Here is a 12,932-nt window from a genome sequence, read left to right as displayed (position 1 = left end):
CGGACCCTGGTGACTTTGTGCAGAGAAGGGGCTGGAACTGTCATTGCGGTGTGCCCTGCTGTGCCCCTCCGTGGGTGTGGTGGAGGTGGACAGGACAGAGCCTGTCACCAGATACTGCTGCTGTTGCAACTCACTGCCCTGCCGGATGGCTACTACTAGGGCAGAGACACCCTCTGCCATTTCTTGGACACGTTCTGCCTATAGTGTCAGGGCGGACGTGTTGGCACTCATATCTGCCCTGTTCCGCACCATTTGCAGCACAACCCTGCGGGTGGCCCCCTGAATACTCTCCCTGATGGCCTGCAGGTGTGTGGAGTGAGTGTACCAAATCTCCTCCATCTCCTGCTGTCTGCACTCCATGTCATTCAGTCTTTGCAGCAGCACGCGGCGTGATGGACTACGTGGTCTGGGTGAGGGGGGCTCCGCACTGGACCAGGGCTGTATGCAGGTGAGCCATCAGATGGAGTGTCCACATCCGGCTCTGGTGTCGCTATGCAATGGCGGTGCAGAGGGCTTCCTGGGGAGTGTAATAGTGTTGACTCCGGGCTGATGTACCCCTGTGGCTCCTCAGTGGCACTGCCACCAGGTGTTGGCTCTGTGTCCGTGCATACAGCTGAAGGTGCAGCTTGGCCTGCGCTGCTCCTGGTGGCTGCTGGTGTTGTTGCAGGGTCTGCGGTGCCACCTGCAGGCTTGGCCTTGCTGGCTGCAGGTGTTGTATGTCGGTCCATGCGCCTAGGAGAGGATTGTGTGCGCCTTTGTGGGGTGGTGGTGGCAGACCACGCACCACTCCCTGATGGGCGTGCATCCTCCTCTTCGTCCTCTGAGGCCTCTGGTGATACGTGAGTGCCTGTAGCGGACATAGGAAATGTCGTCATGTATAGTTCCCCCATGTGTGTAAGCATGCAAGAAACAATTGCAACGGTACTGAGTGTGACCCCACACATATGGGCAAATGGTCATGGTTGGCCATGGGAGGATGCATGTGGGACCACCGTCATGGGGTGGCTTATGGAGATGGGTGTGAGTTTGTTTGGGTAGGGCAGGATGTCCATGCTGGGATAGAAAATGTCTGACATGCATGCTTGTGGAACTTCATGACCCCACATCCCCTCCCCAGGGTGGCAACCACATGGTGGGGTTAGGAGGTGGCTTCGTCCATGGCACTGTCATGGCTATATGGGGCAAGACTGCGCAGCCAGCAGGGCTGTACTGTGGTGCACAGAAATTGGCAGGCTGGGCACATGTCTGTGTGTGAGACGTGTACTTCCCTGTTGCTTGTCTGCCGTGCCCTCATGGGGCCGGCCTACTGGGACAGGTTCATGCTGGGGAGACTGCTGTGCGGTGTCATGGTCGCTCACGTACCTCCATCCCGCTGGCAGAGGGTGCGTCAGTAGGAGTCTGGGGTGCATGGCATTTGTTTGGTTCATTTGAATCCCCTTCCCGCTGCTGTGATGCTCAGGGATGCCCTTGGTACCATTCCTCATGTCTGCTGTGGAGGGTGGCTGATATGCCACCACGTATCTCTGCCCTGTCGGCATGCCCAGCTTTGGGGTCTGCTGACTTGTGTCCCTGTCCACTGGAGCCTCTTATGCTGGGTTGTCATTTGTGCATGCATTTGTTAGAGAGGGGGGGGGGCACTCACCTCCTGCCTCCTGGCTGCTGGCTCCCGCCTATACACTGTCGACTCCTTCTGTCCACCTGTGGCTCGACAGTGCCTCCTGTCAGCAGGGACTCACAACGATGTTGGGACAGCAGTCCCCTTATCCTTACCCTCAGGTCATTCCACCTCTTGCAGCAGTCCTCCCCACCACGAGGTACACTGGAAACTGCTGTGACCTTCTGGCTGATGGAGTTCCAGATTGCTGTCCTCTGTGAGGACCACAAAGCTCCCCCTCAGTAAATTTAGGCTTTCTCAGCACCCTTTCCTTGTAGGCTCTCCTGGGACATATTTGCTGCTTTCCAGGTCCAGGTGGCTGCAGGAAGTTGAGCTATTTAATGGATTGTGTTTCTCAAAATGACCACTGTGATGCTTCCTGTTCTGGCGGTGATGCAATTTCCGCCGGTGCTAATAGCGCCAGGATCGCAAGTGGTAGCCCCATTAACGCTGCTTTCTTGGCAGTATCCCTTATTTTGGCAGAGTTAACGATGGGCGCTAATAGCATTACCGCAAGAGTCGGGGGCGCGTTCATGCCAGGTTGTGATGCTGCGCTAATTCCGCTGCACAACCCAGCGGTAACGCTGTTAGCGCCCGCCGGTAATTGTGCTGGATTACCGCCAGACCTGTGATGAGGCCCTTTGGTCCTTGACTGCTGCAGGTAGTAAATCAAGCTGCACCACACCTGTGAGGTCTAGCAAGGCTAGAACATGTCTGTTTTAGTTTGTATTACCATGCAAAAGGAAGGAAACCTTGCAGTTTTGGCATAGTCCCCTTCTGCATGTGTACAGGCAGGCTAAAATAATGATTCAATGGAAACTGTCTTGAGCAATTGCAATTGCCAGTGGTTATGATTAATTGAAAGCTTTCATTTCATTTATTATGTTTTGATGTGTGTTTCCCGTGCGTGGTCATAATTACTCACTTTATCCATCGGGATAGTGCTGAATCCCTTTTCGCTCAGTTCAAAGAGAGACGCCAGCATTGTGAAAGCCGTGAATCCATAAAACGAGGTCCGATTCCCCACATCGCTTTCATGACCTTTCAGCACGGCCCCATTCACCCTGCCGGAAGACATGAAACAAAACATGACAACATTGTGAACATGTGGGATCGGACCTAATTGGAAAATGAGAGGCACACGTGCAAAGAACTACACTTTATTCAAATGACAAGCAACAGCATCTTCCCCATCGGCTTCTGACACACTCAGAAAAAGCACAGCACCTTCCTAGGCAGTACACAAGTAAATGTGTAAATGCAGTGTGCATGCTGAACCGCACACGGGGTATTTTGGTGCCATAGCCACATAACAGACATATAATGCTACCCGGGATAATGGAGTTCATTTTATCAATCCTGGACACATGAAGGGCTGAGATTGAAACCTGTGACCAGGAGGTCACACACAGATTGCAATAGTGGATGCATTATCCCTCTGAGCCACAGACCCAGAGTCTGTGTATACACTGAAAGCCTCCCTTAATTACCACCATGAAGACTAGAAGAGATTCCAATTATTCTCACAACAACATGAGAGAACATGGGACACCAACTGCGCAGGAGCCCTGTCTCTATGCTAGCAACGAATTGATTAGTTTTGCATGAATCACACCTGCGGGATAATAGAGCACATACAACATCATGATCAGGTTTTAAGAGACCTTCACAAATACTTACACAACAGTATCACATATGTTGGCATCAGTGGATCCAAGCCCTGGCTCTGGGTAGGTTTTTTTCTGTGTTGTCTGGGGTTACTGATTCAATATCATGGACTTCTTGATAGCCATGTTAGCACATGAGGTAGATTGTACTGGATATATGAGCGGAAGAGAAGGCCTGGGGTGCTTGTGACTGACGTGAACACAGCTCACTGGCCATTATAAGAAGACCATGATGGTTGGTTGAGGCTGATGAGGTGGTCTGCTGAAAAAGGGGTTAGACATTCCCTCCAGATTCCAAAGGCATATGGCAACATGCTTCTTTTGAAAAGGTATTCTAGAGTATGGCTAGTCAAGGCAAGATGCTTGCTGTTCTATCCTACACTTGGCTACTTGTAGGTAGTAAAAGAATGTGAGCCAGATCCCGAATTTCTTGTTACTGGGGGAACAATTCTCAAAATGGGACGACGAAACGTATGAAAAAACAGGAGTGCCTCCAAGGGCACTTAGAATTGATTACCCCTCACTACTTCGACTCTAGCAAAAGGGATTGAACAGTTATTGTCATAAACAATGAAGCAGGCAGCTAGACATTTTACAAACAATCAAGACAATGCATGATGTTCATGAACCAAGAGCTGCACAAATAGCCCAACACAACAACAAGTAAGGAAAATATAATTTTAATCATGTAGGTGATTTAAAAAAGGCTAAAAAACACATTCATCTATCAAAACGTGTCAAAAGACGGCACAAAAACAGGCTGAATCTAGCTGTTGTACCATAGTAAGGAAAGAGGAAAGGCAAAGGAAAGGCAAAGGAAAAAAGGGGAGGAATAGATAAATCAATACATCCTAAACTCCTAAAGATAATTACATACAACGCCTATAGTTAGGCATTGTTTGAGATGTAAGGTGTCGACATGTTCGGCCAGGGGATGAATTGGACATTGTCTCAGATGTCCAGACATAAATTGGTATAATGGCTATCATCAGGACAGGTGAATTCTTCACAAAGTGCCTTATATTTGATGTAGGTGAGGCATCAGATCTAAAGAAATATATATATATATATATATATATATATATATATATATATATATATATATATATATATATATATTCCTCTGGTTCTTCTGGACCAGCATCCGATGAGCTGATCAGTGAGGGTATAAGACTTTGTAGCTCAGGCAAATGCTTTTAAACTTTATCTGAGCATCACCGATAGATATTATCTGGCTTTAAACTGAGGGTTTGTATATAGAGCTTGGAGAACCAGACGCAGGACCATCAGACATCTGGATTTCCTGCTAGCTCACAGTTAGGATTCTGGAAACACCAACTAAGCCACCACTGGCACAGCTCAAGAGCAAGATCCCTTCCTGGGCAATAACTCTGGGGTTATTTGGTGCAAAGAGTTGTGTTGAGCTTTTCCAAAAGGCGTAATATCAAGCCATACCGATTCCGTGCGCATCTGATGAAGTTAGTATCTAAGGTGGAGTCCAGGTAGAAATGTACGGATTGTACATCCTTTACAAAAGTGTTGCTGGTGTCCAATTCCGGTGTATTTAATTTAGTTTGGTTTATGATGTTTCTAGATGGCAGGATACAATAAACGGTGTCCTTTGGAAGGGTTTTAAATATAGGAAGTATTGGAACATCCAGGACCCATTATCTTGCAGCAAGCCATGTTGAATGTTATTATAAGGATGTGTGCCCTCTGCATACTAAGGCATAATGATATGGTCCTGGGTGAACATTTCTCACTGTAAATCCATGCCTGTGCTTTTACTACCAATGCAGAAAGGTGCCCCACAAGCATAACAACTTATCATTGTCAGCTTGGTTTAGAAACATCTGCATGATCAGCACAAGATGCCTACAGGTACCACTAGAGAAGGTGTCTGCTCGTAAACTCATCATGTGTTGTTCATGTAGTCCACGTGCTGGTTCACTCTAAATAGGGACCATGCGCTAGTTCTCCATTAATGCAGGCTGATGTACCAAGTTGTTCCCTAAAAGGTGTGAGATGCCTCAGCAATCCTGTGTATTATTTGCACTCTGGTACATTCGGGATTATTATACAATCAGGAGTGAAGATGTTACCTTGAGCCATGTCAGCTGATAAAATGTGCACTGGCTAACATAACATGCCTTATGTCACATAAATTGAGAACTTGGTGCAAGACAATTTTTGATCCAGTGGTTTTGTCCTCCACCGGTGGTGGATTAAGGGTTATTAGGAGGAAAAATCCCTGGTAAAGGTGAAGGTTTTTCGGTTTTGGTTATGGGCAGAAGAGAGAACAAACGATACAAGTGAATGTTTCGAAATATATCCTTTTATACTTGGGCAGATGCCCAAGTGACGGCTTCTTAGCAGGTCGCGAGCGGCATATAAGAGAAGAAGGAGCTTTGGGAGGGCTGCTGTTGGAGTATGCATGTGACGCCTGGTGTTACTGCAATTCCTGCTTGACCTCCTACAGGGCAGTGCCATGATGTCATGACCTATGAGCAAGAGGAGGGAGAGAGGACATTATAGGATCTTGTCTTCTTTGTTGACCCCCGGATACAACAGTTCCACCTCCATTCTTATGTATTTCCTTTCCAGGTTTCTGCCCTTTGTTAAACACTGAACTTCCACCTTCCACGAGTTACACCAAATCGAACCACAAAAATCTGTCAATAAAGCACTGGAGTTAAGTGCTTGTCCCAGACATATGTTGTTAGCCTGCAGGACACAGGTTCGAATTTTGTCAGGTCCACTCAGCCTTTCCCGCCTCCGAGGTTGATACATTGTTTACTGTTAAATTGGTAATAGTAACACCTATTTTTACAGTGTCTAGAAGTGGGAGAAATGTCAGCAAGACGCACCATATACAAACTTCATCTTTTTTTATTATTATTGTTAGAATTATTTGAGCCTATGCTTATTCTCAAGATTTTCTTAATATCCCAGGTGCTACGATTTGAACTAATATGTGTTCCCATTCTGCATGTCTGACCTTATAAACATGGAAAATGAACAAACCAGAAATATGAGAATTATTTCTATATCTTGTTATAGTTATGAGATTTAGAAATAGCAGATGTGTGGGGTACCTGGTAGGAATATTCAAAGGACATCATTATGGTCTAGGGTACAAAGAGAGCCAATCTCACAGGGCTCTGACAATACAGTTGTTGTCTTTTGCTGCTAATCCTTTATCTATCAAGGCGACATGACACAGACATGCATTGTATACATGATCCACTAAGGCAACATGCTTCCCTCATTCATTACTGAATTCTCCATCATTGACCAGGGCCAGGAAATCCAGACTGGAATACTTTGTTTTATTTCATTGTTTAGATATGTTACCATTTTCTGCCACTCCTCTATCAAGTTCGTAGTTGCCCCAAAGAAGGCTGGGTCCTTGTAAAATCCCTTACACTACAAGCCAAAACTCGAGTTGACAAGATTATTCATTGCAGAAAGTAGACAAATGTATTTATGACCTTGGTTCGTTTATTAGGCCCTGTGTGTTGTCAGTAATTAACCAATGGGGTAATGGCACATGAATACAAGACATTACAGTGCCAGGCAGGATTAAAGACTTGTCACATGTATACATTATGTATATTGCAAGTTGCGCACTGATTGCTAAATTTTCCCTTAATAGTGTGGTGAGGTACAGATGAATGTATGAGGTTGGATGTAGATGATGTGGTATGTTAATCAATGATGAGAGAGTGAGATGTAAGCATTTTTTAAGGTTATAGATAACTGTTTTGCACTTTGTGTTTGCACATGTCAAATCATTGAACTCATGAATTTGGAAGAAAATACAATAAACACTTTTATTAAATTACATGTTCTGATTACTGATGGTTGAATATTAGATCCAATTTACTTACATGTTATCCTTTTGATATATGTAGGAAATACAGAATGTGCAGCCTTCTTTAAATAGTCTCCTCCCAGACCTATGACTATTTTAAAACAATATACATTTTGAACAATGGTATCTTAAAGATATGTATAACTCTAGCATAAATAAGCAACTATTAGAACATTATCTAGAAGTAAAGTGTAATACTGAATTTGAGAAATACTTGGACATACCATGCCACAAATTTGTGAAATGAGTAATGATTAAAATGAGACTGGAAATGTTACCTATTTAGAGTATTAAGGCATGTTGGAAGGAAAGCCACTTGGGCAATTGAAAATACTGGGAAATTTAAAAGGAAGATATGTATGATTGTTTTCTGTATCTGTCCCCTTTATAATATCCCAAGAAGACAGTTTTAAGGGCTATGTTCAAACACTACAAAGTAAGGACTACTAAAGAAGCACTATGGTTAGTGAAAACCACATCTGACGTAAATAGCTTAATTTCAATACTGAGTGTCTTGGGATAGTCTGGTCGATATGTATGACTTTTCTAAAAAAATTCCGAAAGGTTTTAAAGTAGATTTACATTGTACAAGTTTTTTAGGTTTTGGTGCCTTTTATCGTCTTATTTATCAATGAATTTTAGTAAATGTTTAACTCTAAGATTGAACTCATGAATTAATGAATGAAAGGTATTATTGCTGTTGCTGTGTTATGTTTGTCAAGCTTTGATGTTTTTTCCGAAATAATTAAATTAATAGTAACATGTATTTTTTCAGAAAAAATAAAGCAGGAGTGCATGGTGATGTGCACAGAAATGTACCATTTGCTCAAGTGTGGAGGTGTGCACTAGAACTCACATATTTAGGGCACAGAACCAGCAACTTTGCCAATATCCCACATCTCCAAACTAAATCCAGTACTGAACCCTTTGCACAGCCTTGTTACTTTCTCTTTTAGCACATTATAGCGTGCAGCTCAGATACTCACCGAAATATGTAATCGTGGGAGTCTATCTCTATGCCCAAGTGAGAATTGTTTAAAATGCCTCCATTCCCGACCACGGCACAACTGACGCAGCTCGGGGGCTGATTGCTGTTGTCAGCCAAGAGTATCTGCTGATCTGGGATGTGGGGCAGCAGGGACACCACCTCCCGCGCGACTGAAAGACAAGACAAGACCATGATCAGGGAAGGCTAATGGAAGTGAACAAAACCGTGGGATATCTTTGAGGAAGCCCACATCCAGGACTGGGTTGGCTGAAAAGATCATGCTGGATAGGGCAGGTCCCTCAAAGACCCTACATTTATCCATATGTTTTAATGAAGCATGCACTCTTAGTAAGGCATGAGGTTGGGAATTGGTTCCCTTTCCACTCGACCAGTTCTTGAATACGTATTCAAAAGTCTTTATTTAATATCTTTAACTTAATTAACTTTCATAGTACTCTCCACAAACTGAACAGTCTCTGGTTGCTTATAAAAGGTCTTATTAATAACCAACCCAATGTTCCTTGTTTTATCGACCAAATAAGGCTGAGAGTCTAAAATAATAGGAACTACATTCAATCCGATGACTTTTATGTTTCACATAAATCTTTGCAGTCCCTGCTTTGCCCACTGTGGTAGCTCATTGATGTGCTAATGGCTAGCTTAATCCCTTCAATCAGCACCAGCAAAATCACCTAGAATTCTTCGACTACCAGAGATAGTGTGAATTATAATGCAGTTGTGTTGTCAGCCAAGGTCTAGGTCAGTATCGCTACGCCTTACTGACATCTCTTTCTGCTATCATTATTTATAACACATGCTTAGCAATGCACACTTATGCAAAGTAGCATCCAAGCCATGCAGGAAAACAAAGTAAAATAACAGCCGACATCTTTTAAAAGGGCAATGTCTGTGAAGGCATGGTGAGGTCATCTCTCAGGTACACGTGCATAAGGACTGAATGCCCCAGCCCTGCAAGGCAAAAGGTCAGGGCCCTCTGATAGGCCCAGAAGAGCCAAACTAGGTGGTTGGGAATGTGGCATGTGGTACAAGACAATTGGTTTGATTGCAGAAATACAAAAACGTGTAGATGAAGTCGTAAAAGTAATGCAGGATTACTGTTATGCCTGTAAGGTAGGTTGGTGCTAATATATGTGAGATAGATGGCTCTATTAAGGATGTGGGAATTTCTATCACGATAGAGGCAGATCTCCTATAAGCAAAGGCGGTAGCCCAGGCAGTGACCTAATATTGTGGGGGCCACTGCAAGACCTGTTAGAAGACCCCCATAGCTTATGTACATGCTCAAGCTTTGACAATACATAAGGCCAAAAGTACATCTGCTGTTGAGCTGGAGGAGTGCAAGATCATATCACTGCTACAAGAAGAAGTGAATCCATCACATATAATGTTAAACTCCCCTCCAGCTGATGTGAGGAAAGGCATGTGCATTGTCAGTTCTACATTTCTGACTGAGGATTGAGATCCAGAGTCAGCTATTGAATAAAGAGAAGAGAAATCTGGACACCTCCACCCATGTATTGATTACAGTAAGTTGACTGATATCACTATTTAAAAAAATCATTAATGGCTGTGGCAATACTGCCAAGCTCAGTTACTGTTAGTGCGTGAGCTAATGGTTATATACAAGTTAATTTAGATTCCTATAGATTCTATAGTTATTTCCCATTTGAAGTCCCATGGGACTCCATTGGGCACTTGTGGCATTATCGCTTTAGCACATATGAGTTTTCAAACTCATGATAGTGCAGAGCAGTAAAACAGTCAGTATTCCAAAATACTGCCTGTTTAACCATTACCCACTACTCTTAATGAGGCCGGTGTAGATGAGCAGAATAAAATCATCTTTATAGGAGTGGGTTTAGGTTCAGAAATGGCTAATTTCATTGTATTTGTTTTATTATCATTGAAAATTGCACATTATCTCATAAAAAGTCTCTTGACTACGTGGCATACCTTCAGTTATAGCGAGGATCCGAGGCACTCTACTGACATCAATCCTTTGGAGGAGTGCATTGAGTAATGTACTGAAAATGGAGATACGTTTACCCTCTCCCTTCGACCCACAGTCTGATTTGACAGTGAGGAACAGTGCCTTAGGTGCTTAAACAGTGAGGTTCGAGACAATTGGACAGAAGCTTTGTCTTTAGCAGAGTGCTGTTCTTAGAATGCGATGCAGTCACGTGGGAAAGTTCCCCCTTTCGTTTGTGTCTAAGCACGTCCTCCTAGAAGCTTGCCTGTGATGTTTCCTATGTGTTCTGCACACAGAGAAAATCATACGTTAGTGTCATTTCATCAAGATTAGTTCAACTGCTTAGCACCTGTTTGTCCTGAAAACCCAGCTGCACGACCATTCAGCAGTCCTAAGAGCTCTGCAGTGGATCAACAACAAGAGTGTGTTGGCATGTCACGGAAATGTGTATTAGTCACAGGTCTAAATTGTGCGAGACTAGCAGCTTATGCAGGGGCCTTGGTGTTATTAGGTCTGTCATCAGCTTTAAATTCTAGCAATCATAGGTCCTAATTACACAGAGGGCCTCATTACGACCCTGGCGGTAAGGGGTTTACGCCAGCGTTAGCTGCGCCGACCCCTTACCGCCAATTACGAGGTCCCTTAGCGCCATGGCGCTTTTAACACCTGCTTTTAGCAGGTGTTAAAATCCATGGCGCTAAGGGACCATGGAGTTAATTACGCCACCGTAATTTACGGTGGCGTAATTAACGCCTTCCCCACTCCCATTATGCCCTATGGGGCAAAAATGGGAATGGGGAAGGGTAAATGGGGATTGGGGACTTACCGCCCCGCCAAGGTCGGAATGGGGCGGTAAGTCCGCCAACCACCATGGCGTAAACGTAGTTTACGCCATGGTGGTAAAGTCACGGCCCAGGCGGTACTTACCGCCTGGGTCGTAATGAGGCCCAGAGTCTCATAAAGAGTTATTTCAAGGGAAGTTGTTCACTGGATTAATACAGTGATTGAAGATGCTGGGAAGAAGCACAACTCAACCGCAAGCATGAAAAGGTAATCATCCTTATTCCTTGTTCGATAAGCAATCCAGCAAATAGTCGTGGTAATGTAAGCAAGATCGATCAGACCATCCATACATCCGTCGTCGCCTCTCTAATTTCCACTCTCCAAAAACCACCAACCTGCACGCAAACATCATTCCCTTGGCATTCCACGACAGCCATGACAGCTCAACCTACATATCTCACCAGTATTGGTACACAACATCGAGTTATCACCCCACACCTCCGACTCAAAGGAACCGCACAGAAAAGGTTGAAAAGTGTAGTGACAAAACAAAGCAAGGTATGATACCATTGCTCATATCCTCCGTTGCTCTACAATAACAGCTTTGATTCCACACCCGGGTCCACAACTAACGCAAGATTGCATCCCCACACTACACACCAACCCACAAGAATGTCCACAGCACACACCATTATAAACACAGACGAGAATCCATACATACTCGCCCATGATACCGAAATACAACTATCAACTACCACCAGGGACAATCAACACACAACTGTCCATCTTGTCAATAGCACTGGAACACACCATTGAAGTACGATCAGTGACGCACATACACAAATTCATCCATCCATCAATAACACTGACACATCACTTACCAGACACACATAACCGGACATCCACTGAAGAGCAAGTAACCAATAACTCCCCTTGTTCCTCCTCTGTACTCTTCCATGACCTCTCCGACTCCCTCTCCCTGTCCATCCTCCCCTCTGACCTGACTCACTCTGCAGGGCACACACTCGATGTCTTGATCTCCTCTGACCTCCCCCTCTCCATCCCTCTGACCACTCCTCTCTCCTGGAACGATCACTCCCTCCTCTCATCTCATCTCTCCCTCTCTTCCCCCCAAGCCAAGCCTACTCCAACACTGCCACCTACCTTCTCGGACATCAGGCCCATGAAGCGTGTGTCAGTTGAGGCTTTCACTGCCACCTTCTCTCCCCCCCTCCACCTCCGGCTGTCTCACATCCTGCACAGCCCTGTCTCTGCTCTACTCTTCAATTTATGATACTCTTGATGCTCTTGCCCCTGTCATGAGGATCCGTTTCAAGTTACAAAGCCAAGTGCAATTCCTGGTATGACTCCCACCTAGCTACACTTAAACGTAAGTGTAGGGCGGCTGAGAGGAAATGGAGGGCTTCTTGTTCATCCTCGGACAAACTAGCCTGTCGCCTGCTCCAAAGGCAATACTGACTCTCTGTCCTCACCAAGAAGGGAGTCCACATTCAAGCTCGTGTCTCTGCGGCATCTAAAAACTGGGCCAAACCTTTTAAATCTGCAAGGAGCTGGCCAACACTGCTGCAGTCTCTACCCCTCCTGTTGCCTCCCAGGCTCTTTGCAATGCCCTTGACTCTCACTTTATCTAAAAAACCCAGGACATCCTTTCTACCCTCTCCACCCTTACCCTTCCTCTCCCCTCTCCATCTGTGTTTGCTGACCCGCCTTCAGCCACCCACTAACTTCCTTCTCATCCATTCCTCTTTTCTCTCCTGATGAGGTCGCTAGACAAGTCTAATCTATGAAAGCCTTGTCAAAACAGGTTCATCCCTGTTCCTCTAAATCCATCAAGAACCACATTGACACCCTCGCTCTGGCCCTTGCTGATTTTTGCAACCACTCCTTCCCTCAGAATCCTTCCCCTACCCTCTGAAGCACTCCCTTGTGCATCCTCTTCTCAAGAAATCCACAGC

General features: G+C 44.9%; 1 protein-coding gene across 2 annotated transcripts in view; it reads right to left on the bottom strand.

The window, feature by feature from the left end:
- The window catches only part of LOC138582917 (alpha-N-acetylgalactosaminide alpha-2,6-sialyltransferase 1-like), a 354,669-nt gene that overhangs the window by 110,098 nt on the left and 231,639 nt on the right, over positions 1–12,932 (bottom strand). For both annotated transcript variants that reach the window (XM_069654670.1, XM_069654671.1), the window contains exons 4-5: positions 8,182–8,353; positions 2,580–2,718 (exon numbers count right to left, since the gene is read on the bottom strand). In XM_069654670.1, the coding sequence (XP_069510771.1) occupies positions 2,580–2,718; positions 8,182–8,353 (311 nt within the window). The remainder of the gene's footprint in view (positions 1–2,579; positions 2,719–8,181; positions 8,354–12,932) is intronic.

Source organism: Ambystoma mexicanum, chromosome 3q (assembly GCF_040938575.1).
Source record: "Ambystoma mexicanum isolate Mex_15411 chromosome 3q, UKY_AmexF1_1, whole genome shotgun sequence".
Taxonomy (NCBI): domain Eukaryota; kingdom Metazoa; phylum Chordata; class Amphibia; order Caudata; family Ambystomatidae; genus Ambystoma; species Ambystoma mexicanum.
Note: the sequence above shows the minus strand (reverse complement) of the source record. Positions and strands in the feature narration are given on the sequence as shown.